A 21,895-nucleotide genomic window follows, 5' to 3' on the forward strand; every position below is an offset into this window, starting at 1 on the left:
GCACAGTTTTAATTAAGTGTCTTTCTTACACTTGTGTAAATTGGGAGGATTTTGAAGTCAATATATTTACCAGAATACAACAGGTGTAGCTACGAGGAAAAGTTGCAGCACCTGAGTCCTTTATGGATCGCACCCTAAGTAAATTGTTGGATTTTCATTAAGAAAATGATTGCATCGTTATTGGATTCTCTAATTAGCCACTGAGGATTTCAAAACTTGCTTCAGTTTATAAATTATTTTACATTCTCTGTACATTGGTTTTTTTTTTCTGATTAACTAGCCACAAGGTCTTAACCTTGCAAACAGTTATTCACTTGAGTAGTGGATTGAGTTGAATGAGACTACACACAGGTGTAAAGTTAAGCAAGTGTAAATCCTTGCAGGATTGGGATCTATGTTATTTTAAAATATATTTTTAACATTTATTTTGTGGGAAAAATCACTCATAAGAATCTTTCCCCCATAGCCATTACTCCATATTATCACACTAGGATCAAGATCACCCCTTGTCACTAATAAAAACATGCTATTTGGTCATAGGAAGGAAAAAACTGACTTTTTTACATATCTATAGAGATATTGTCACAAGTGGGAATAATTGTCTACACCAGTTTCATTAAAATTAATATTGTTTTACATTAAAATTAAACAAACACAAAAAACTGCTGACTAGGTCTAATATAGATATATGTTTATAGACCTTGAGACCTTTTCCACTTAGGGATTATTTACAGATGAGGGCTTTGGTTAGTTCTGTAGAACAGTTTATTATAACATGGTTGTCTGCACTGGCCAAGAGAATATTACCATAAATCACCACATCCTGCAGTTTCAATGCAATAGGAAAGGAATATGCAGCTACAAAAATAGAACTACAGTCCCTAGCCATTTTGCTCAATTAACATTTTTGTAAAATGCATACAAATTTTAAAAAGGCTTATCTTTTGTTTTCTTTTACAGCATGTATATTACCTCAAAATATGCAGTGCTGATGAGAAAGATAAGCAGATTCAATAATTAGCTAATTAGACAGGTTTTTCTCCATATTACTAAACCGTGGAAAAATAACTCGAGATTTACCTGTGAAATTTATTCAGGGTGGGTAGTCACATAGAGGTCTCAAAGTTGCTGACTCATGTCATGCTGTGATGCATTAAGCACAAAATCATGTAAAGCGCGTTATATTATATGACGGGGAAATCCATTGCCTTGCTGGGAAATTGCATAAAGCCGGGGGGAACAGACATCTCAGAGGATGGAGTTATCAGACTGTCACCATCTCACTACAAATATAGCACCGTTCATAACAGGCTGACAAGAATCCTTTGAAGTTTAAGAATTAACATATCTCAAACATGTTCAGATCAGCATGGAGGAGTGGAAGAACATAAGCTAGTTCATTATCTCTGGGCTGTATAAACTCATACAGTTGGCGACTGTTTATTGAAACAACCTGTAAAAGTGTTAGCTAGTATTTGCCGAGGCTAAGGACTCTGCTGTCCCAGACGCACTTCAGACTGTAAAAGTGGCTCTTTTCTCACTCTTATCTGAATCATCCCTTAACAGACTTTGCCTCTTTAACAGAGTTTACACTCCTCGGCTTTGATCTACTTTATAAAAACATTAGGGCTGTTTACTTTGAAATGCACCAGCCCCGTTTCTTTTCTCTATTTTTTTTTCTTCCAGACATTGACGGTTAGATTCGAAACCAGCAGTTATTTCCTCAGGGTTTCCTTTCTTTTCTGCCCAAGGCCCTGACACATATTCCCCCACTGACCGGTTTAATTCTAAAATAAAATCACAATAAATGAATTGTCTCTGCTCTCTGCCTACTGGAGGATCAAAAGAATTAGCTCATACTGCCAAACAAAGGAGTAAACGTGATATAGTTTCTGACCTTCTGTTAATGAAGGAACTTACTCTGCCCTACGGAGGTCAATACGACTTCTGTGATAGATTTTTCTGGAAGCAGGAACGAGCCTTAAGTGTGTAGGTAAGACGGGTTTATTTGCCATATATTTAACCATACTTTAAGATCAGTAAGAATACAGAAAATTGCATACAACTACGTTCCCCGCACCCCTAAGTTCAAACACTGGTGCTTTTATTCCCCTCTGGCCAGGTATATCCCAACAGCCTTAGACCTGTCTACATAATGGGAAGAATATTGCAACTTTAATTTCTTGACGAAGTTTACCTATTCCCCAGGCCCGTGGGTCTGCTTTGCTCTAACCCTTTCCTAGGATTACTTTACCTTTGCTGGTTAGAATGGCTGGTGAACTTTTGCAAGCACTGGAGCAGCCGGTGTGGGTGTTTCCAGCTCCCTGGCAAGCGATCAGGCAGTCTTGGGAGCTTTTTTGTTCTTGATCGTCGAAGATAAAGATTTAAAATCCTCGGATGGCTCAAACGCTGCAGTAGCTGGAGTGAGTAAAACTAAAGTGCAGGCCCTGATGTAATTATTACCAGCTGTATCATTAGGGAGTGATTCTGAGATGAACTTGGCGCCAGGTCAGGTAGCCTTGAGTTCTGTTAACAACTGTGTTCAGAGATTAGTCGGATGTAACAATCACCTGAAAGGGGAGATTAAAGGGTCTCAATGGGATCCTTTGTTCTCGGCCTCATTTGATGCTTTGGGCCTTTTCAAATCACGTCGCGGAGGAGCTTTAAATATTTGGAGACCCAGGGGGGATGGTTAGTCGGTCTGCTAGAGCGAGGAAGGGCTCTAAGGGGCGAAGGGCACGGAGGATGGAGAAGGGGTCTTTCTCGGTGGAGTGGCTCGCTCAGAGCAGCCACGAGAAAGCCCAACCTGCAAGCGGGGTGTCTTCCACCCACCACCCCCCGCGGGGCGACCGGTCCCTGCCCAAGAAAGCAGCCAGTGCCAGCGGCGATCAAGAGAAGGGAAACCCAGCGCTTACCACGCCAAGCACTAGGAGCCGGAAAAGGCCGCCTGAGGGCGCCCGGCGGAGCCCGGGAGACCAAGGTGAGTGCCAGCCCTGCCCATCCACATGTGGAGTGGGGCAAGAGAGAGTCCTCGGGGCGGGATCCTAGTCGGTCCTAGCCAGCGAGAAAAGGGTCCCGGAGCCTGGGGGACAATCGCAGTCTCTGTCTATGGAAGGGGAGCAGGCTCGGGGGACCCCACTGGGGCAGAGACGTCTTAGGAAGCTGAGCCCTAAACTCCAGGTAATGTGGACGCTTATGCCAGAGCTGGCTGAGAGATCCTGCCCTGGCCTTCCCACCCAGCGGCTGGGCTGAGCCGGCCTGCGGATGGTGAGGCCACTATGAATCCTCCCTGATAGAGGCCAGGCGTGGGAAGAAGGACCCTGATGGGACATGGAGGCCCCACGTGAGTGCCACCTGGCCAGCTGACTTCAGCATGTAATGCCACGTGCCCAGGGCCGGTTGGGGCATGAGGCTGCCCCCGCCTGGCTGCGGGTGGGGCTGCTCTGGAGCGTGGGGTCTCTCTTCTCACACCTTGCTCCGTTATTCCAGCTGCTCTGAGGGAGCTGGAGGAAACTGGCCCAAGCAGTGCCGCGTCCAGCCCGAAGGAGGAGGAGGAGGAGGAGGCAGGCGGGGAAGGCAGCGGCTCGGAGAGCACCAGCTGCACCCAGCCGGGGCGGCCCCGCACCAAGTTCTCGGCCTCGCAGCTCCAGGAGCTGGAGAGGAGTTTCCGGGAACAGCGCTACATTGGGGCCAGCGAGAAGCGGCGGCTGTCCAAGGTGCTGAAGCTCTCCCAGACCCAGGTGAGGGACAAACCAGGAGGAACTGGGGGTGCCCAGCCGCCCAGGATCAGAGTCCACGGGCGATCACCTGCTCCTGGGGGAGGGGGATATATTCACGCGACGCCGCCCCCAGAGGCCAAGAATGTGCGAGAGAGAGTCATGGGCTCGTATCTTCTGTAAATCCTTTTCTAGTCCCGGGGCTGGAGCTCCACGAGCCCTAGTTAAGGCGGGTACTAGCCCTACATTGACTCTACCCTCAGCCTTCCCCCAGCTTAATTCAATCCGCTTGATCCTGTCTGGGAGTAGGTGTCTCCTATATAAAGGGGGTGGGGGGGGGGGGGCAGACTGCTAGTCACCGCACAAGCGGATAGGTTTGGGTAAGCTTCCTGCACACTGCCATACTATCTAATTTCGGTGGTTTTTACAGTGGAACCTTAACTGAATTTTCAGGCTAACAAAGATTGCACAATTTAGTATTCTTAGTGTGTTTCCTCTGAAGTAAACTGGTTTCTTTCTGCATTAAATCTGAATTAAGTTTGCTGAAAAATAGGGGGCAAATTCTGCTGTTATCTCTCTCTTGGTACTTGCATAGTATGAAGGAGGTGCAGTGACTGAGTGGTTAAGGCACTCTGCTACAATCCTGAAGGTCTGGGTCTGAGTCTATCTTGATCTAGTACTGAAAGGCCACCTCCAGTTCATTCAACTGAAAAATAGTTACCTGCTAATTTGGGCAGTCAAAGGTGATCTGACATGATGCTCTGGCCACATCACTCCCTTGTGGACATTATCTATGAAACTGCATCCTCGGGGGAATGTTGACTGTTGTATGAGTGTCATTGAAATCAGGGAAAATGTCCAAATTCACAGAGTTGTAACAGCAGAATTTGGCCAATAATCACCAACACTTAATGCATTTCTAAAACTTGTAGAACCATCTGCACATCTTTATTTGGCAAAATGAATTAGTAATAACCTCTTGGATGTTTATTTTTCAGATAAAAACCTGGTTCCAGAACCGTCGTATGAAGTTCAAACGACAGACCCAAGATGCCAGGGTTGAAGCTCTCTTTTCAGGCTTACTTCTACCTTACCGTTACTCAGAGATCCAGACACCCAATTATCCCCCTGGGATGGAGTTCAACGTCTCCTCTGCTGCTGCTGTGACTTGTTCCCTTCACCCAGCTATGCCAACCCCAGCCCTGCTGTTACCTCCTGCTCCAACTCAATCTCTTCAGCCAGTTGTGCCAACCCCAGCCCTGCTGGTGTCTGCTGCTCCAGGATTTTCTTATCAGTCTACAATTCCAACGGTCTCTCTAACCCAAGATCATAATCGACTGAGATTCCAACCATATCTTCCTCCCTCTTAAACATGCATAAAAGTGCCCTGAGCTGCAAAATGAATTTTTAAAATGAACTACCTGAAATCATGAAGAGTACTTATTTAACTTATTTTTATTATAGTCATTAAATATATTAATTCAGTATTTCAAAAACTTTAATTTTTTGGTTATTTTGTCTTTAAAGCAGTGTTGTTAAAGGGACACAGTCAAGAACAGGCTCAAAATGGTAATTAGAATAGGCTGACAAATGTTAGAGCAAGTTGATGTTGCAAAAATTCTCCTCCCTTCCTCCAACTACAGACATGTTGCCATCAAAACTTCAATGAAAACTCAAAACTGGGAATAATGGTGTGGGAATATAGGAGTGATTTTGCTGATTATTTATAATAACCCAACACTTTATCAATGTGTTAACTGTCTCTGCAGAACAGTGTCACTCAACCAACTTGTCTACTGAATCCTACCTGCAGAAATATTAATCTATTATAATAGCTCATGTAGTTCATAAGTGTGTGTGGCAGGGGTGGTGGTGGAATTATTTAACAAGCGCATGGGAGGGGGGACAATAGGGTGCTTTTAGTTTCTAAGACTAGTACTTTACCAGAATTTACTAGTCAAAATATTAACACTTGACAATGTCCCTTTACAAACATTGTCAAACTACCTCTAAGGAAACTCTTGTAATAATTACAGTAAAATATAGTAATGGGAACACTTGATTGAAAAAGGGTGTGTGCTTGTGAGTGGCAAACACAGAAGTTCAAACAACTATATGGGACTAGGGACCATTATGGCTTTCACAGTACATTTGTGAATAGAGGCACCTTGTGATTAAATCTTTTTTTGGAAAACAAAACTGTCAGACCTAACATCCATTTTCCATGAAATAGCTACCACTAGCAAGCCAGAAATGTCTCCTGTAATTAATACTTGTTTTCTTCTATTTCATGGAACAAAATCTTGTACTCAAAACTCCTATTTCAAGGCTCCTTTCCTAAATAAGGACTGCAGGATGTGTTCTGCAGTGTAAGCACAGATAATTGCCTGTTGCCTGGAGAATTTAAGATTTGAGCATTGCAAAATTTACATTTTACATTAATTTTAATATTCAAATTCCATAAATAGCTAGTCATGTACAAGAGTCATTCAAGACCAGTTAACTTCAGGATGTTACTCACAAATTTTATCTGTGTGTATGTGATAAATATAAACTGACTCAGCATGAGTGCTTAAAATAAAAGGTGACTTGTTTTCTTACTCTCAACTTCATGGCAGTTGTTTTGTAATATAACTTTAGAAGGCTGTATGTGATCCATTACAAGGAATGGTCTGAGCATTGATATGCACAAAACTATTGATTGTGGTGCAAAATGGAACACCCAGAAAAACCTGATAAACAAAGACAAGCTGGTGATGCAGGCAAAGGAGCTTCAGCTATCAGTGAGAGCCAGCTTCACTCCCTGCCTGGGGACTGAAATGAGAGACCTACAAGGAGGGCTGATGGGGTTGGGAGAGGGGCAAGAATGCAGATTTGCAGGGAAGCAGTGGGGACTGGAGACCTGGAGGTGGAAAGTGGATGGGTGGGGGGGGGGGGGAAGGTAACGGAGGGAGGAGAAAGTGGGAGTGGGAGGGAAGCAGGGACCCATGTAGGTGGAAAAAATGGGGCTAGTGGGTAAGAAAGGATGCAGAGTGGAGGAGATATGGAGATTGGGAATGGAAAACATGGACCTGTCTCTAGCATGTGATGGAGGACTGTGGCAAACATGCAGAACCTGTCATGAGCAAGGTTTAGGGAGGCTTACATAAAGTCCCTGAAATATAGGATGGGAGGGTAGCACATAGGGAGCTTGTGGCAGATGTGTGGGATGAAAAGATTCTGTTGCATGAATACCCTCAGCCTAGGGAAGTTACAAAGTGCAACTCTTTTATCCAGGGTCATGACTGTGAAGTACCAGCATTCTGACATTAGAGGTCACCTATAGCTCACAACACTCCTTTCCTTTTTTGTTTTGCCTATGGGAACAGTAGGAACAGCTCTATTTACTCTATGGGTTAAGGTTGCTCATCTGCATAAACTGAGTTGTGAAAACTACAAGACCTAGGCAAAAAGTGAAAATTCAACACAAATGTTTGGTGAATTCATGACAGTTTGCCTGAATTATTGTGAACAATCCAAAAACCTCAAGACTTCATTTCAACATGTTTGAAATTAATTTTTTTTTTTTGGTTCAAAAATACTTTTGAGACAAACACATGCAGTCTTTACTTTCAGGGAAGTGGAGGGAGAGAAAAGGGTTGGTTTGGGGTGAACTCAATGCCTCCATGTTCAGGCATCAGCACAAGAAATTGAATGTTTTGCTCCTATATCTGTCTGCAGCAATATTTGGGGGTAGCCATTGATACAGATACAATGTGTCTGGAGAGCTAAAGCAGCAACACAGTGGCCTTATCTCAAGGGCCAAAGGGGTGTGTTTTTCAATCATGTTAAGCACCCTTAAAAAGCCCTATTAAGGCCCAATCTATACTACAAAGTTAGATCAACCTAACAGACAGAGGTGCTTGTGGCACACTAGGCTTCCTCCTACCCATTGCACTGTGCTTTGCATCCCTGCAAGCAGACAAGTATGAATGTCACAGGTTCTGGAACAATTTTTATAGCTGATGATGGAAACCATATATTTGGTGTCCGTTTTTACTACTTTAAGCAAGGGGATGTAGCAGCACCCTGCACCACTGATTCGTGTGTGCAATATACAAACTTTGGCAGCTGTATATGGATATGCTTCAATGGGCTTTTTCAATTGTATTTAACTTGATTAAAAATACACACCCTTTCATGCATCAATAAAGGGCCAGTTTTCTAATCAAGTTAGTTCAAACAATCGAAAAGCCCTATTAAGATCTAACACGTGGTTCTCAAACTTTTTTACTGGTGACCCCTTTCACATAGCAAGCCCCTGAGTGAGACTCACCCTTACAAATAAAAAACACATTTTAATGTATTTAACACCTTTATAAATAGGAGGGGGGGGGAGAAGGTAGCTCAGTGGTTTGAACATTGGCATGCTAAACCCAGGGTTGTGAGTTCAATCCTTGAGGGGGCCATTTAGGGAACTGGTGAAAAAATCTGTCTGGGGATTGGTCCTGCTTTGAGCAGGGGGTTAGACTAGAGGACCTCTTGAGGTCCCTTCCAACCCTAATATTCTATGAAATGCTGGAGGCAAAGCAGGGTTTGGGGTGGAGACTGACAGCTTGCAACCCCCCCATGTAATAGCCTTGTGACCCCAAGGGGTCCCAACCCCCAGTTTGAGAACCCCTGATCTAACACATAAAGCCATGTTAACTAGCTGCAGTAGAACATGGAGGCAGGAGGAGAGTCTAACATGCCTAAGCAACACACAGTTTCAATTATTGTAGCCTGTATCTTAACAAGGCTTTCCAGTTGTGTTACACCCTTTGCTCATTGTAGTCATCAAGTTTAAGGGCAGGAAGGACCACCAAATTGCCCTCCTGTCTATCACAGCTCACTAAACACAACCCAGCTACCTCCACACCAAGCCCAACAGCCAGAATTAGACTGAATATTACAGGCCTGAGGAGATTAAACTACTTCATGCTACAGGCAGAGACATACTCATTGTGGCTCTACTGATGCCTTTGCACAGAAGCAGAGGACTCGTCTGTATCATACAACCAAGATTAGTCAGTCCAAAATGTTATTTCAGGAGGAAACAAGTACAGGAACATTAAAAAAAAAAAAAAAACACTAAAAAAGTTACATGGAACATGCAATAGTGCTCTGTCAAGTCCTTGTGCCAAATTTTTACATTAAATTTCATTTAAAGAGGGATTTTAGTTATACTTTAAAGGCAAAGACTTTCAAGAATATAGGTTATGCTCCAAAATCCCAATTTAGTTCCTAATAGGCTGGTTTTCAAGAGTGCTAAGTACCCAGCAATTTCCACTGAAGTCAATTGGAAGCAAATCTCATTTTTCCCCATAGGAAAAATAGTAAATATTTCCCCATCTCAGGAGCTTGTCTGTACACAAAAAGTTGCACTGTTTCCACTGTAAATTTTGTAATTGATTTAAACTCATAAAGCCTGTGTGAGCTCACACACACTTATTTAGAAGTTGTTTATAGCAATGTAGTTTAATTCAGTAAATTACCAATTTAGTTAAATCAATATAAATCAGTTGTCAATTGATCAGTGCAACTATTCTATGTTCTTCATTTGTAGAACATTTTGAGGTTCTTGGGTGGAAGATGCAATCGAAGTGTAAAACAGTAATTTATGTTCACAAAACAATTCAATGACCAGCACTTTGCTCCCTCCTACCCCCCATAATTCACACAGAATCCTATAATAGAAGCACTATGCAGTACTGAGGTCACAAAACAAGAACATTATATGATTCTACTCTTTAAATAGTGTAAAAGTTTTAATTTTCACTGGCTGTAAAAACAGGCCAGCAAACACTTGGATGAGAATAGGAAAAGTGGACATGGTCAAAAGTCACAAATTGCATAACTGCCAACTCAGGATTATGTGGCACATTGGAACTAAGAGTTTATAAATTGTCTGTCATCCTTTCCTGCTCCTAACTGGATGTTCTAGGTGTATAATCTCATCAGAAGCTGGTTGCTGGCTTTCTGACTCTAAGCGGAGTGTTACTACCCAACCAACAATTAGCAAACCAGAAACCTAATTGTATCTGGTTTCTGTGCTGCATATACACAGGAAAAACTATTAGATTAACAACATTACTATAACAATGCCTCCAGATTGATGGTTTCTTCACAGTTGATAAGTTTTTGCTATAGGTTAAATGTTTGCATAATATTTTAAAGTATAGGACTCCAGGGGTTGGTTGTGTGTCTCTACAACAATGAATTTTATCTCACAGCCTTGCCTACATGGTGGGAATCCTAGTGTAGACAAGGCTGTGTGGTCAAACCTGTACACAATTTGCTTTCAGCACATCTACATTAGGGTTCTCACCAGTGCCAGCAGTAGTTCCAGTGGAATTCTCCTCCTGGAGACAGACTAATTGTCAATATGGAATTTATAGCAAAAGATCCTTTTAAGCATCCACACACTAATGGAAGATAACATAGTCTATCAGAATCCTTCAGATCAGTAACCTTCAAATTACATAGGTTGGGTATAAACCCAAGAATTAGGACTAGAGTGCCTCTAACAGCATTCAATCTCAATTAAATACAATTATACTTAATTTAGGTATGAATTTAATATTTAAAACTTTATATTAAAAATATACACTTCTACATCAGACAAACATTTTAAGTACAGTTGAATCATATATAGCGTATTATATTATACTCTCTGTCTTCCACTTTGCTTATAATGTTTGAAGAGGATTAAATTGTTTGTTGTCCATTTTGTTCTGTATAACTGGATGGACAGAGAATTGTGGTAGAAAGTGTTGCTGGAAAAAAGGCAGATCATGTGCCCTAAGGGCGTATGATGGGTTTTGGGAGTCATATATTTGAAAGGAAGAGTTGAACTGTAAAGCACAATTAGGAGTAAAAGGTAGAAGTCTTTGTTGCATTGGACTAGGATAGTGGGAATAATCCTGTAACATATTTGGTGGGGTCCCTTGTTTATAGCCATAGAAGGGATCTGAAGATATGAAGCTATGATGGTGGTCTTGTATTTGCCTCTTAAGTTTCATCCTGCGATTCTGGAACCAGGTTTTGACCTAGAAAAAAAAAAGTAATGTTAAAGAAATCAGGGTCCTAACAGAATAATTTATAAAAGCTACCATGTATTGAGAGCATCTGTAACTGAACTCACTTGTGATCCATACAGTATAATCGGAGTTAAAATAATTTGAATTAAAGCATTGATCTTATCAGCAGAAAAGTTTCCATATTGTGTAAGCTCATAATGTATTATTTACTGTGTGCATTTGCCAGAGATAGCAACTGCAAAGACCAAATCAAGGGCTTCATCCAGCTTCCATTTCAGTCAATGGGAAGTCACTGACCCCAACGGGAGCATGTTAGGGACCCAAATCTTAAGTCCATTAATTGTGAGCAGCCCTTGACTGATTCTACTCAAGGTGTTAACCAGTGCATAAGCAAGTGCTTGCAGGATCGGGGCCTTATTTAGTAACTCTCTAAATTTTCTGTCCAAGTGAATATCAAACTTAATATTTATCAGCATCAGATCCCGGTTGTATTGTTAAGTTAAAAAAATATTAAGTACAAATGTTTAAGAGTTTTAAAGATACTCTTCGGACCCATGGAAACAGGAGATTAGGCTTCTAGTAAATCCTGCACTTTCTTCAATGGACAACATGCCGTGCCCTGCGTTTATAGTCGGTAGGAAGCAATTTGAATACCAGTCCCCATCAGCAAGAAATCATAACCAGTTATCGTTATGCTCAGCACCCGTGCGGCTTTAAACACGCAGAGCGTGGCCAAGTGTGAATCAGCGCTCTCTTTGCGGGGCCAGACTGAAGCCAAGGGGCAGCTGGAGGCGCAGCGAGCGGCCCAAAGCCCCCCAGCCCGGCTGTCTCTGCCGCGGGGACTGGGGCCGGACACTGACCTGAATCTCGGACAGCTGAAGAGCGGCCGCCAGCTTCCTCCTCTCCGCCGCCCCCACGTACTTCTGCCGCTTGAAGGTTTTCTCCAGCTTGCCGACCTGCTCCGGGGTGAAGGCGGTCCGCGCCCTGCGCTGCTGGGGCTCGCCCTCCCCCGGCGACGAGGGGATGCAGGAGGCGGCGCTTTCGCTCTCGTACCCGGAGGACTCGTCCGCGCTCACCCAGCCGCCCTCGGGAGCTGCAAAGGCGGAGGGTGGGTTAGGGCTCCGGTGCCCAACGGGGGGAAACAGCCCGATCGGGCCCCGCGGCTTGCGAGCCAGCTAGGGTGACCAGACAGCAAGTGTGAAAAATCGGGACAGGGGGTGGGGGGTAATAGGAGCCTATATAAGAAAAAGACCCAAAAATCGGGACTGTCCCTATAAAATCGGGACATCTGGTCACCCTAGAGCCAGCCCTCCGCTGCTCCCCCAGCCAGGGCAACAGCACCTTCCTTTCCGCCGCCCCACCCTCCTCCCCCCGGCCAACTGGAGGCTCTTCCTCGCGGCCGGATCAGGGCCCTACTTTCCTCTCCAGCACCAGCCACCACCTCCCCCGGGCTCGCCTCTGACTTACCGGGACTTGCTCGGCCGTTGGGCAGCTCCTGTGGCTTGGTGTCTTCCAGCTCCTCTCGGCGCAGGCTGCTGGGTTGGAGCTGGCCCTCGGCCGCGGCTCCCCCTTTGGGCTTTGCTTTGGCCAGGCGGGGACTCCTGCTGAAGGAGGTGGGGGCCCGCGGAGGAGGAACGCAGCAGATGTGAGGCCTGCCCGCTGGCCTTTGCTCCTCGCTCTCAGGCTGGGCCGGGAAGTCCACCGAGAAGGCGACCTCACCCATGGCGAGTGGGAGCTGAAGGAGCGGGGCTCACAGGAGCTGCCTGCAGCTCCCTCTGTTTAGCTAGCGCTGCTCCGCTGGAGGGGAGGGCAAGTTGGTGGGTGGGGGCCTCCATTTATTTATAGGGGGCCCTCCCTCGCGGGCTCGTTTGCGAGTGTGAATCCACATCAAAGTACGAAGAGAAAAGAGAGAACAGCTGTCGGTTAGGAGTAGAGTTCACACGTCTGGCAAATGTCTGCAGCCCCTGGCTCCAGAGAGTCTGCAGGATTGTTTCTGCCCCCTTGAAATGCAAACCTGCTCTGGGCCCCTCCTGATTCTCCCCTGGAGAGGGGGAGTGGCGGCATGGACAATTCCAACCACACCAAACAAAAGACCAGCAAAAGGGCTTTTAAAGACAGTTACACGCCAGATAATGGCAGAACGATGGGGTTCAATCATGTCCCTTCCAAACGTCGATGGACTAACACAAAAGGCACATACGACATATTTTAAATTGCATAGATCTCCAAGCATTAACAACCGCATCTCATTACAGCCATAATCAGGGAGTTCCTTAGGGCAGGGACGTGAATGGAGCAGGGTTTTAGTATCTTTATCATGCGAGGTTCCGGTTCTATGTATGAGAACATTTATCACCGATTAACACAATTCAAAACTCTGTTATAACAGGAATTTTTACATCAATCATTGCCTTTCAAAATGCAGATCTAAATGAAGCTACCAGGTAATCCTTTGAAATGCCCTCTTTAGAGTGGCAGTATATATTTCCGAGGCAAGGTGGGTGAGGTCATAGCTTTTACTAGATCAATTTCTCTAGCTGGCCCAATAAAAGATATGACCTCACCCACCTTGTCTGTCCAATATCCTGAGCCCAACAAGCTACAACACTGCAAACTATATATTTCAGGTCGGGGGCTCCTACTGAAGGGGAGAAGGAGGGATAGTCTAGCAATCATGTAACACAAAACGTTACTACAAACATGGTAAATAAAAGTCACGATCGATTTCCCATAGAATCCCGTCTATGTTCCCTATCAATATCAGAACCCCTTCTACTGTAAACTAATGAGCGGAAGAAATCCAAGTCCATTGTAAAGGTCGTACGGAGACATCAAAAGTCTGGGTTGGCTTGGATTTCCCAGCTCCTGGCTGTATTATTGCTGTTTCTGGTTTAACGGGTACAAATTCAACCCTGCACTCCTCTCAGCTTGAATTTGGCGCCAGTTGTCTAGCCAGAAATGTAGCCAATCTTTCACCAACGCCTGGAAGTTTAGCGATCAAAGCAATACAGGACCAGAAAGCTCACACCTCATCAACTTCAAACTACCCCAATTTACACGTTATTTATAAAGCATAGCTTCGCCTTTGTGATGCAAGGGGCAGATAATGCTAAGAACCGCCCAGAGGTTTAATCACTGTAAGTATAATAAACCGTTATTAGAAAACCCATCACTGAGGTTTCAAGCATTTTCTGCGTTTAGATAAGCCAGTGGAAAAACACACAGCAAGCACAAAGCACAAATGAATCGGCTACAAAAGACACCGGGGCACCATATATTCAGATTGTTCCTAATTGGGAGAGCAAACTGCAGATATTCCCTCTCTAACCCTGAACCTTGATACCAGGGCCCTGTTCTTACAGTGCTCACAGGGGCTAAACTCCTGAACTCACTGAGCCCCCGATGAAACCCGCCAGAACTGAAGGATTTGACTCCATAAACTCGGATCTAATGAGCAGCGTGTTTGTTTCTTCTTCCTATAAACTAGATTATTGATCTTTCTTTCCAAAAGGAAAAACATAAATGCCTCCTTCTTTCCCCAAAGGCAAGTTTCACTGAAAATGCAATGGTATGTGAGTGAGGCTGGTTTTCTTTGTTTCACCCTCATCATCTGCTACTGATGTCTTAACACACGGAGCTGCAGCAGATTATAAACTTGTACTGACCTGAATCACAGATATACTATCTATAAATGCACGGGGCCATTAAAGCACAAAACTTTCCAGGAAAACTGTAAGACTCTTTGTTAATCCTACCAAAGCGCAGAGATTCGACTAGTTGCAACCTGGCCCATTACATCCAAGTAAGAGGGCAGCAGGGCCTTCAGAATAGATTTTACTCAGCACCCGCATTTCGGGAGAGCTGCATATGCTGAACACGGCTGAATATCAGGCCACATGGATCTAATTTCTAAGGGGCCTTCTGAGAAGGGCTGGCTGAGCTGGCATGGGAGTGGTGGGCTCAGGAGAATTTACAGGTTCCGGCTCCATTGTGTGCGCAAATAAAGCAGCAGCTGCCCTTAGGATGCTGTTTTCCCCGAAGTTTCCTTTCTCCCTGTAATTCATACTTAACAAGAAACTTGTTTTGCTTTTATTTATTTTCCAACCCCAGATAGAAGTAGGCTTAAAAGGCTCCCTGTGCCCCCCCCCTTGTTTGCTGTATTACAACCAAACTATTGTGATTAAACACACAAGCTATAATGACACACCCTCTGTCCTTGGCATGACATGACCGGGCAGCGTCGCGACCGGAAAACAGGTTCGCTACAATCGTGATAGAATCATGCCAGGCGCTCATCCAGCTACTTAGTTCTCATCCACAGCTCCCAGACTGGGGCTTGTTCTATTTGTTAGCCCTGAACACATACGGGCCAGCCTGTGCTGCTTCAGCTGGGCGGGGTTACTCGAGCTGTCCCTGTCCGCCCCGCCCCAGGACTGCCGGGGTGCTTGAGCCCGGCCCCGATCTTCCTGGCTCTTGGCATTTTCCTGTTCCCAGCGCTGTCGCTGCGATCGCTCACAGCTGTGCCTTTGGGAGGCTCCGTGCTCTCCCCCCTGCTCCTCCCTCCCACCGCGTTATCACAGGGGAACAGGCTCCAGCTAGTTCCCTCCGAGCTTTGCACGCCGCTTCCTCACACCTGTCTGCTCGCAGCGTTTCCTCTTCCAGAGCTCGTTAGAGCAGCTGCTGTTACCTCTAAGCTGGGAACCTCTACAACGGACTCGGCTCCACTGCGGGTTGCGTGTTCGGAAACACCCGGATCCCGTCTCTGACGGTTTAAACAGTGAGGGCTGACTCGGGCTTTTCGTGGCCGATCTTTAGTGGGACTGAGCAAGGGAGAGATTTCCCGAAGCTCCTGCACGGCCCTGAGCCAAGAGAGCAACCGCTACACAAGCGTACGGGGCAGGGTGGGCTCAGACAGGCTCCAAATCCCGAGGGGCCGCCTGCGCGAAGTGGCGAGGCTGGTCGTGCTCATGACTTTAACTCTGCAGAGGACCCATGTCCATTTCAAAGGCTCTCCGCACAGAGGGGTCAGTGGCTGACGGAAATGGAGCTTGCAATAAGAAATACCAGCAGGGCAGGCGATTCCGATTTTAGCGTCCCTGACGTCCCTCCAAACACACACACATATAACCTGGGGAAAGGCCTGGGCTGAGAGCAGCCCCCCTCCCTGCATTTCAATAGCCTTCCCGGCCATTACACACTTGCGGTCACCTCTTCTGTCACACTCACAAGTTACTTGGAGCAGATCTTTAGAAAGGGGCAGTCCTTCCAAAATGTGGTGGTTTTCTTCATCCTTACCCTCCAACACACTAACAGCCCGTGGTGACGCTATGTTTAAAGGCCGTGTAACTCCAGAGAGTGGGTTAGTGCACTTACTCAGATACATTCTAGAATCAAGACTTTCCCTCCAATTTACATTATATCAAATAAATACACATTGTAGACTTTCTCAGGCAGATTGTTATACAGTCATGTCCAAACTGTGCTCAGTGGTGTACGTATAGGCAGGAAGAGGTGCTCAGCAGAGTTTGCAATCTACAAAGACAGCTAGGGGCCAGAGAAAGGAGTAAAAGATTTAACAACAGAGTCAGGGTGATGTTTGGGACATGTCTGCATAGGTCAATATTTTAATATTGTTTTGTATGTAAAAAGTATCCCCAGATGCTCCTCCCCCCAGCTAGTGTTGGCGCCACTTTTTCCCCCAGCTATTTTAATATACTTAGAAAATCACTACAGATTCATTCTTCCCCACCCCAGATCCCACCCTCCCAGAAGTTACAGATGCTTGAATTATGATGCACTCATGCAATATTTTATATATGTACACACACACACACACACACACACACATACTGACTGACCTATTTATAGGTCCCATTTAGTAATATTACTGGCCATTTCTGATGTTAGCATAGCAATATAATAAGGACCTATGACCACACATATCCTGAGACATACTTTCCCTCCCCCAATCAGATTTATTTGTTCTCTACTGAAGTGTTCTGTGGATGTCATCTTTGTACATTTCCATTTCCTTTCCCCTGGTGCCTGCGGTGTATGACTAACTACACTTAAACATATCTAGCATCATGACTCCTTTATGTATCTTTCACCTTGAAACTCTGACATTACTATTAAATATTAATTAGGTGCCATTGTGGATCACAGCACTACAAACAAAAATGCTCATGTCTTTACAAAACTATTGTGACAGACCCAGACCAGTGGGGTACAGGAGTCTGGTAGAGGGCAAATATACTGGTCACTGGATGAGTAGTTTTCCATTCCCTGAGTGACCAGAGAAGGGACTGCCCTAGAGTAATCAGGAACCTGCTAGAACCAGTTAAGGTAGGCAGGCTAATTAGGACACCTGGAGCCAATTAAGAAGAAGTGGCTAGAATCACTTAAGGCAGGCTAATCAGGGCACCTGGGTTTTAAAAGGAGCTCACTTCAGTTTGTGGTGTGAGTGTGAGGAGCTGGGAGCAAGAGTGCAAGGAGGGGAGTGGGAGTGGGAGTGGGAGTGGGCAAGGCAAGGCAAGGCAAGGCAAGGCAAGGCAAGGCAAGGCAAGGCAAGGCAAGCATTATCAGACACCAGGAGGAAGGTCTTGTGGTGAGAATAAGGAAGGTGTTTGGAGGAGGCCATGGGGAAGTAGCACAGGGAGTTGTAGCTGTCATGCCACTGTTACAGGGGGCACTATAGACAGCTGCAGTCCACAGGGCCCTGGGCTGGAACCTGGAGTAAATAGTGGGCCTGGGTTCCCCCCAAACCTCCCAAGTGACCTGGCCTGTGGGTTCTTCCAGAGGGGAAGGTCTCTGGGCTGTTCCCCAACCCACATGGTGAATCTCTGAGGCAAGAAAATCTGCCAATAAGCACAGAACCTACCAAGATAAAGGAGGAACTTTGTCACACTATCTACTAACTAAAGACAAAATCAGACTATGTTAAAAATGGTTCAGCCACAACCTTATTGCAAGCTAATGCAAACAGTGCTTGCAAAGCCACAGTGGAGAGAAAAGACCAAAACACCTGAAAAGAGAGACAGAGAGTTAAGTCGCTTCCTCTAACAGCTCTGAGGACTAGAGACTCTCTCTCTTTTAAAGAAATCTGACATTTTCATGCACTAACCTGATCCTAGCAATTGAAGTGTTCAGAAAAACATTAAATACCTGGTTTCAGAGTAGCAGCCGTGTTAGTCTGTATCCGCAAAAAGAACAGGAGTACTTGTGGCACCTTAGAGACTAACAAATTTATTAGAGCATAAGCTTTCGTGGACTACAGCCCACTTCTTCAACCCCACGTCTGGCTCCAGACACAGACCCAGGGTCTGAATCACTTGTCCCAAAGCTGCAAGTTTACCTGAAAACAGCTTACAGAAGTGTGCTTGTCTTTAGCACTCAGATGCCCAACTCCCAATGGGGTCTAAACCCAGATAAATCCGTTTTATCCTGCATAAAGCTTATGCAGGGCAAACTCATAAATTGTTCGCCCTCTATAACACTGATAGAGAGAGATGCACAGTTGTTTGCTTCCCCCAGGTATTAATACATACTCTGAGTAAATTTATAAATAAAAAGTGATTTTATTAAATACAGACAGTAGGATTTAAGTGGTTCCAAGTAGTAACAGACAGAACAAAGTAAGTCACCAAGCAAAATAAAATAAAATGGGCAAATCTATGCCTAATCAAGCTGAATACAGATAATCTCACCCTCAGAGATGCTTCAGTAAGTTTTTTCTCAGACTGGACACCTTCCAGGCCTGGGCACAATTCTTTCCCCTGGTACAGCTCTTGTTGCAGCTCAGGTGATAGCTAGGGGATTCTTCATGATGGCTCCTCTCCCCGTTAAATACCTGGTGATTTAGCCAAGAGAGTTGGTGACAGTGGAAGACATGGTCAGATATTGTGTCTGGATAAGTTGAATATATAAATTGGAATAGGAAACAAATCTCTATTCACATCTGTATCAGCAAAAAGCAGGTGAAACTGTCGCGAGGGCTAATTGAGTAGAATCGAGTCATTTAGCCCCTATTTGTTAAGAGTGCTAGGTGCGCTACAGCAGTAGCTCTCAACCTTTCCAGACTACTGTACCCCTTTCAGGAGACTGATCTGTCCTGCATACCCCCAAGTTTCATTGCACTTAAAAACTACTTTCTTACGAAAACAGACATAAAAATATAAATGTGTGACAGCCAGACTATTACTACTTTTTCATTTTTACCATGTAATTATAAAAAAATCAATTGGAATATTATAAATATTGTACTTACAAATCAGTGTATAGTATATAGAACAGTTCAAACAAGTCATTGTTTGTATGAAATTTTAGTTTGTACTGACTTCGCTAGTGCTTTTTATGTAGCCTGCTGTAAAACTAGGCAAATGTCTAGATGAGTTGATGTACCCCCCAGAGGTACACATATGCTTGATTGAGAGCCACTGCTCTACAGACATGTCATAGCTGGACTTGTGGGTGGTCCTGTTGGCGTATTCTGAAGATGTGCTCCTTCTGACTCAGGGCCTGGAACAGGGGTGACAGAGCCTTCCGAGAAGTGTGGGGGTCAGCAGGGACCCTCGCCTTCTCCATGGCCCCATCCTGTCCTTTCCACCTGAGGCTCCACCCCTTTCATCTGAGGCCCGGCCCCTGGCCAAACTGGAAGCCAGAGCGGGCCAGGAGCTGCAGACCCTCCACCTGCCCAGGGTGGGGAAGCCAAGAGCAGCCCCCAGCCTGTGTTCCCACCCCTGTTCTCAGTGGCAGGTAGAGAGTTTGCAGAGGGTTTCCCGTTACATGTTCCCATGATAGATAGAGGGTTTGCAGCTCACCCTGACCCAGCTCTGGCCAGGGGACAGGGCCTCGGAGCCGCAGCCCAGGCATAGTAAGAGCTGGGCAGCTGTGGGGAGCCACGGACCCTCCGCCTGCCCTGGGAGGAGGGTCTGGGGGACACGGACATGGGCTGGGGGCTGCTTTTGGCCCCTCCAACCCAGGCAGGTGGAGGGTCTGCAGCTCAGTGCCTCATGCTGCCTGGCCTCCCCAACCAGGCTCCGGGTGCTGGCCTGGCCAGGGGGGTGGGGCCTCATGGGGAAAAGGAGGGGCAGAGAGGCCTGTGGAGAAAAGTGGACAGGCTAGGCTCATCCACTTTCAGAAAGTGGGAGAGCCATGACCCCTGTCCCCCCTCACCCTCTTCCCCAGTTCCAGCACCCTTGGCCCAGGAGACCTGGCAAAGGTGGAGACTTGCCAAGCCCAGGTCCACTGGGTCAAGAGCTTTGGCTTGGTGGTGGGGGATGGGTGGCCCTCGCTCTAGCTCCCTCCCTCCCATCCATGCTATGGGCCATCTGGTGGGGTGTGGATCCAATACTCTCTCTGGGTGTCTACATTTCTGCCATTGATCCCTCCCCACTGGAGAATTGGGGTGATCTCGAGGCCAGAGCGGCTGACCAATTGCATAGGTGCACAGGGCTGCTCAGTGCCTTTTCCTTCAGGGGAGGGCACTAGTGCTCAACAAGCTGGTCCTGTCAATGCTCTGGCACCAGCCAGCCTCCAGAAGATGATCCTGGAGTTTTTCTGGTCAGGGCCCCACTGGGTCTCTACAGGGGTCCTGAGCCTTCCCCTGGAGAATGTCAGCCAGGACTTGGTCTGCATCCACAGCAAGGTCCATGCCTTCTACCTTAGACTCTGCAGTGCAGGGAGTCCGCATGGAGCATGCTGGTGCATGCTTTCTTCCACTGCCTCTGATACAACCAGCTCTTTTACTTCCAGCTGAGTGGGTCTCCCCCCAAGACATCTCTGACCAGTCAGTCTTCTACCAGGCCCTGGAAGCTACTTTCAGAGACCGGGTCCACAGTGGCAGCCAAAGGGAAGGACCTCCTCACGGAGCCCCTGCTACACATTCTGCACACCAAAGTGTGGGTGACAAAGTGCCCCTTGGTGCACTGGAGGTTGGCCCTGGCTGGTACCACTAGAGTTGGAGACCTCCTGGACTATGATCAAAAGGATTGGGTTGATGCTGTGGCACTTAGCCAGTGAATAGAGTTGTCCACCCTGCACATCCGCCGTCGTGCTCCAGGAGGTGAAGGCAGCTTTGCCTCCTGCTTCTCTTGCTTTCCTCTAGGAGGCCCTGTGGGAGGGTGTTCCCTGCCTGCCTCTCTAGGATGACCAGATAGCAAGTGTGAAAAATGAGAAGGGCGGGGGGAAGGAGTGGCAGGGGAATAGGCACTTATATACGACAAAATGCCAAATATCATGACTGTCCCTATAAAATTGGAACATCTGGTCACCCTTTGCCTCTTACCCCCTGGCCCACCAGACTTTGTCATCAGGCCTTTGCCACACAACTCTCCTTGGCCGTCCCTGACATGCAACTTCAGTTGGCTGAACACAGGGTTACCATATTTCAGGTTCCAAAAAGAGGTCACTGCCAGAAGGGGAGGGGTGCTGGAGGGAGGGAGAGGGCCTGGAGGGGAGGTACAGTTGGGGGTGCTGGAGGGTGTATTTGGGAGGTTCTGGAGGTCTGTGTGTGTACTGGGAGGGGTACCCTGTGGGTGCTGAAGAGGATACTGGAGGGGTATGGGATGGGGTAAGTGCATAGTGTGAGGGGCATTTGGGGAGTGATAAGAGGGGGTTATCTGTGGCAGAGGTAATCACTGGAGGTGGGGGGAAGTGTCACTCCCTATCATGATGGCAGGGTGGCTGGTGCAAGCCCAGGACATAGTGCCAGCCATCAGTCAGTGCCTCCCTCTGAAACCTCCCACCCCAGAGCTGGGATCCAGCAGCTGTGACTGCAGGGGAATGGACCAATCATCTGCAGATGCAGGGTGGGACCAATCAGGAAGCAGACCAATCAGGGCTCTTTCTGAGCTGCAATGCCTGCTCTGCAAAAATCCCAGACATTGCCTGTTGTTTGAAAAATCTGCCCAGACAGCAGGCAGATGATCAAAAAGGAGGCAATGCCTGGGAAAACACAGACATACGGTAACCCTAACTGAACACCATCCAGCCAGACCGACTCCAAACCATACCCAGGAAATGTCTGTCTGTGCTCATGCTTCATACCATCCACTTCCTCACCCGCATGTCCTACCTTGACACCAAGAGGCAGGACATGTTGCTACCTAAGGAGGGTGAGGA

At 46.4% G+C, this 21,895-nt stretch overlaps 2 protein-coding genes and 1 long non-coding RNA gene across 4 annotated transcripts in view; 1 reads left to right on the forward strand and 2 right to left on the reverse strand.

Annotated features, from left to right (window-relative positions):
• Window positions 1-2,395, reverse strand: part of LOC112058914 (uncharacterized) — a 91,200-nt gene extending 88,805 nt beyond the window's left edge. Inside the window, exon 1 of one of the 2 annotated variants that reach the window (XR_010589279.1) lies at window positions 2,255-2,395. This is a non-coding gene — a long non-coding RNA (uncharacterized LOC112058914). The remainder of the gene's footprint in view (window positions 1-2,254) is intronic. The other variant, XR_010589278.1, reaches the window with a different exon arrangement.
• Window positions 2,396-2,651: 256 nt separating this feature from the next.
• LOC101941873 (homeobox protein vex1) lies at window positions 2,652-6,323 on the forward strand. The gene is made up of 3 exons (XM_024101112.3): window positions 2,652-2,980; window positions 3,490-3,740; window positions 4,715-6,323. The coding sequence occupies exons 1-3, from the start codon at window positions 2,689-2,691 to the stop codon at window positions 5,084-5,086; spliced, it is 915 nt and encodes a 304-aa protein (XP_023956880.3). The 5' UTR covers window positions 2,652-2,688; the 3' UTR covers window positions 5,087-6,323.
• Window positions 6,324-10,293: 3,970 nt separating this feature from the next.
• LOC101941598 (homeobox protein vent1-like) lies at window positions 10,294-13,279 on the reverse strand. Its single transcript, XM_005304187.5, has 3 exons — window positions 12,242-13,279; window positions 11,635-11,867; window positions 10,294-10,783 (listed from the first exon to the last, which is right to left on the reverse strand). Exons 1-3 carry the CDS (start codon window positions 12,495-12,497, stop codon window positions 10,424-10,426), a joined length of 849 nt encoding a protein of 282 aa, XP_005304244.3. The 5' UTR covers window positions 12,498-13,279; the 3' UTR covers window positions 10,294-10,423.
• Window positions 13,280-21,895: the final 8,616 nt, after the last annotated feature.

The sequence above is a fragment of the Chrysemys picta genome, chromosome 7, assembly GCF_011386835.1.
Source record: "Chrysemys picta bellii isolate R12L10 chromosome 7, ASM1138683v2, whole genome shotgun sequence".
Taxonomy (NCBI): Eukaryota; Metazoa; Chordata; order Testudines; family Emydidae; genus Chrysemys; species Chrysemys picta.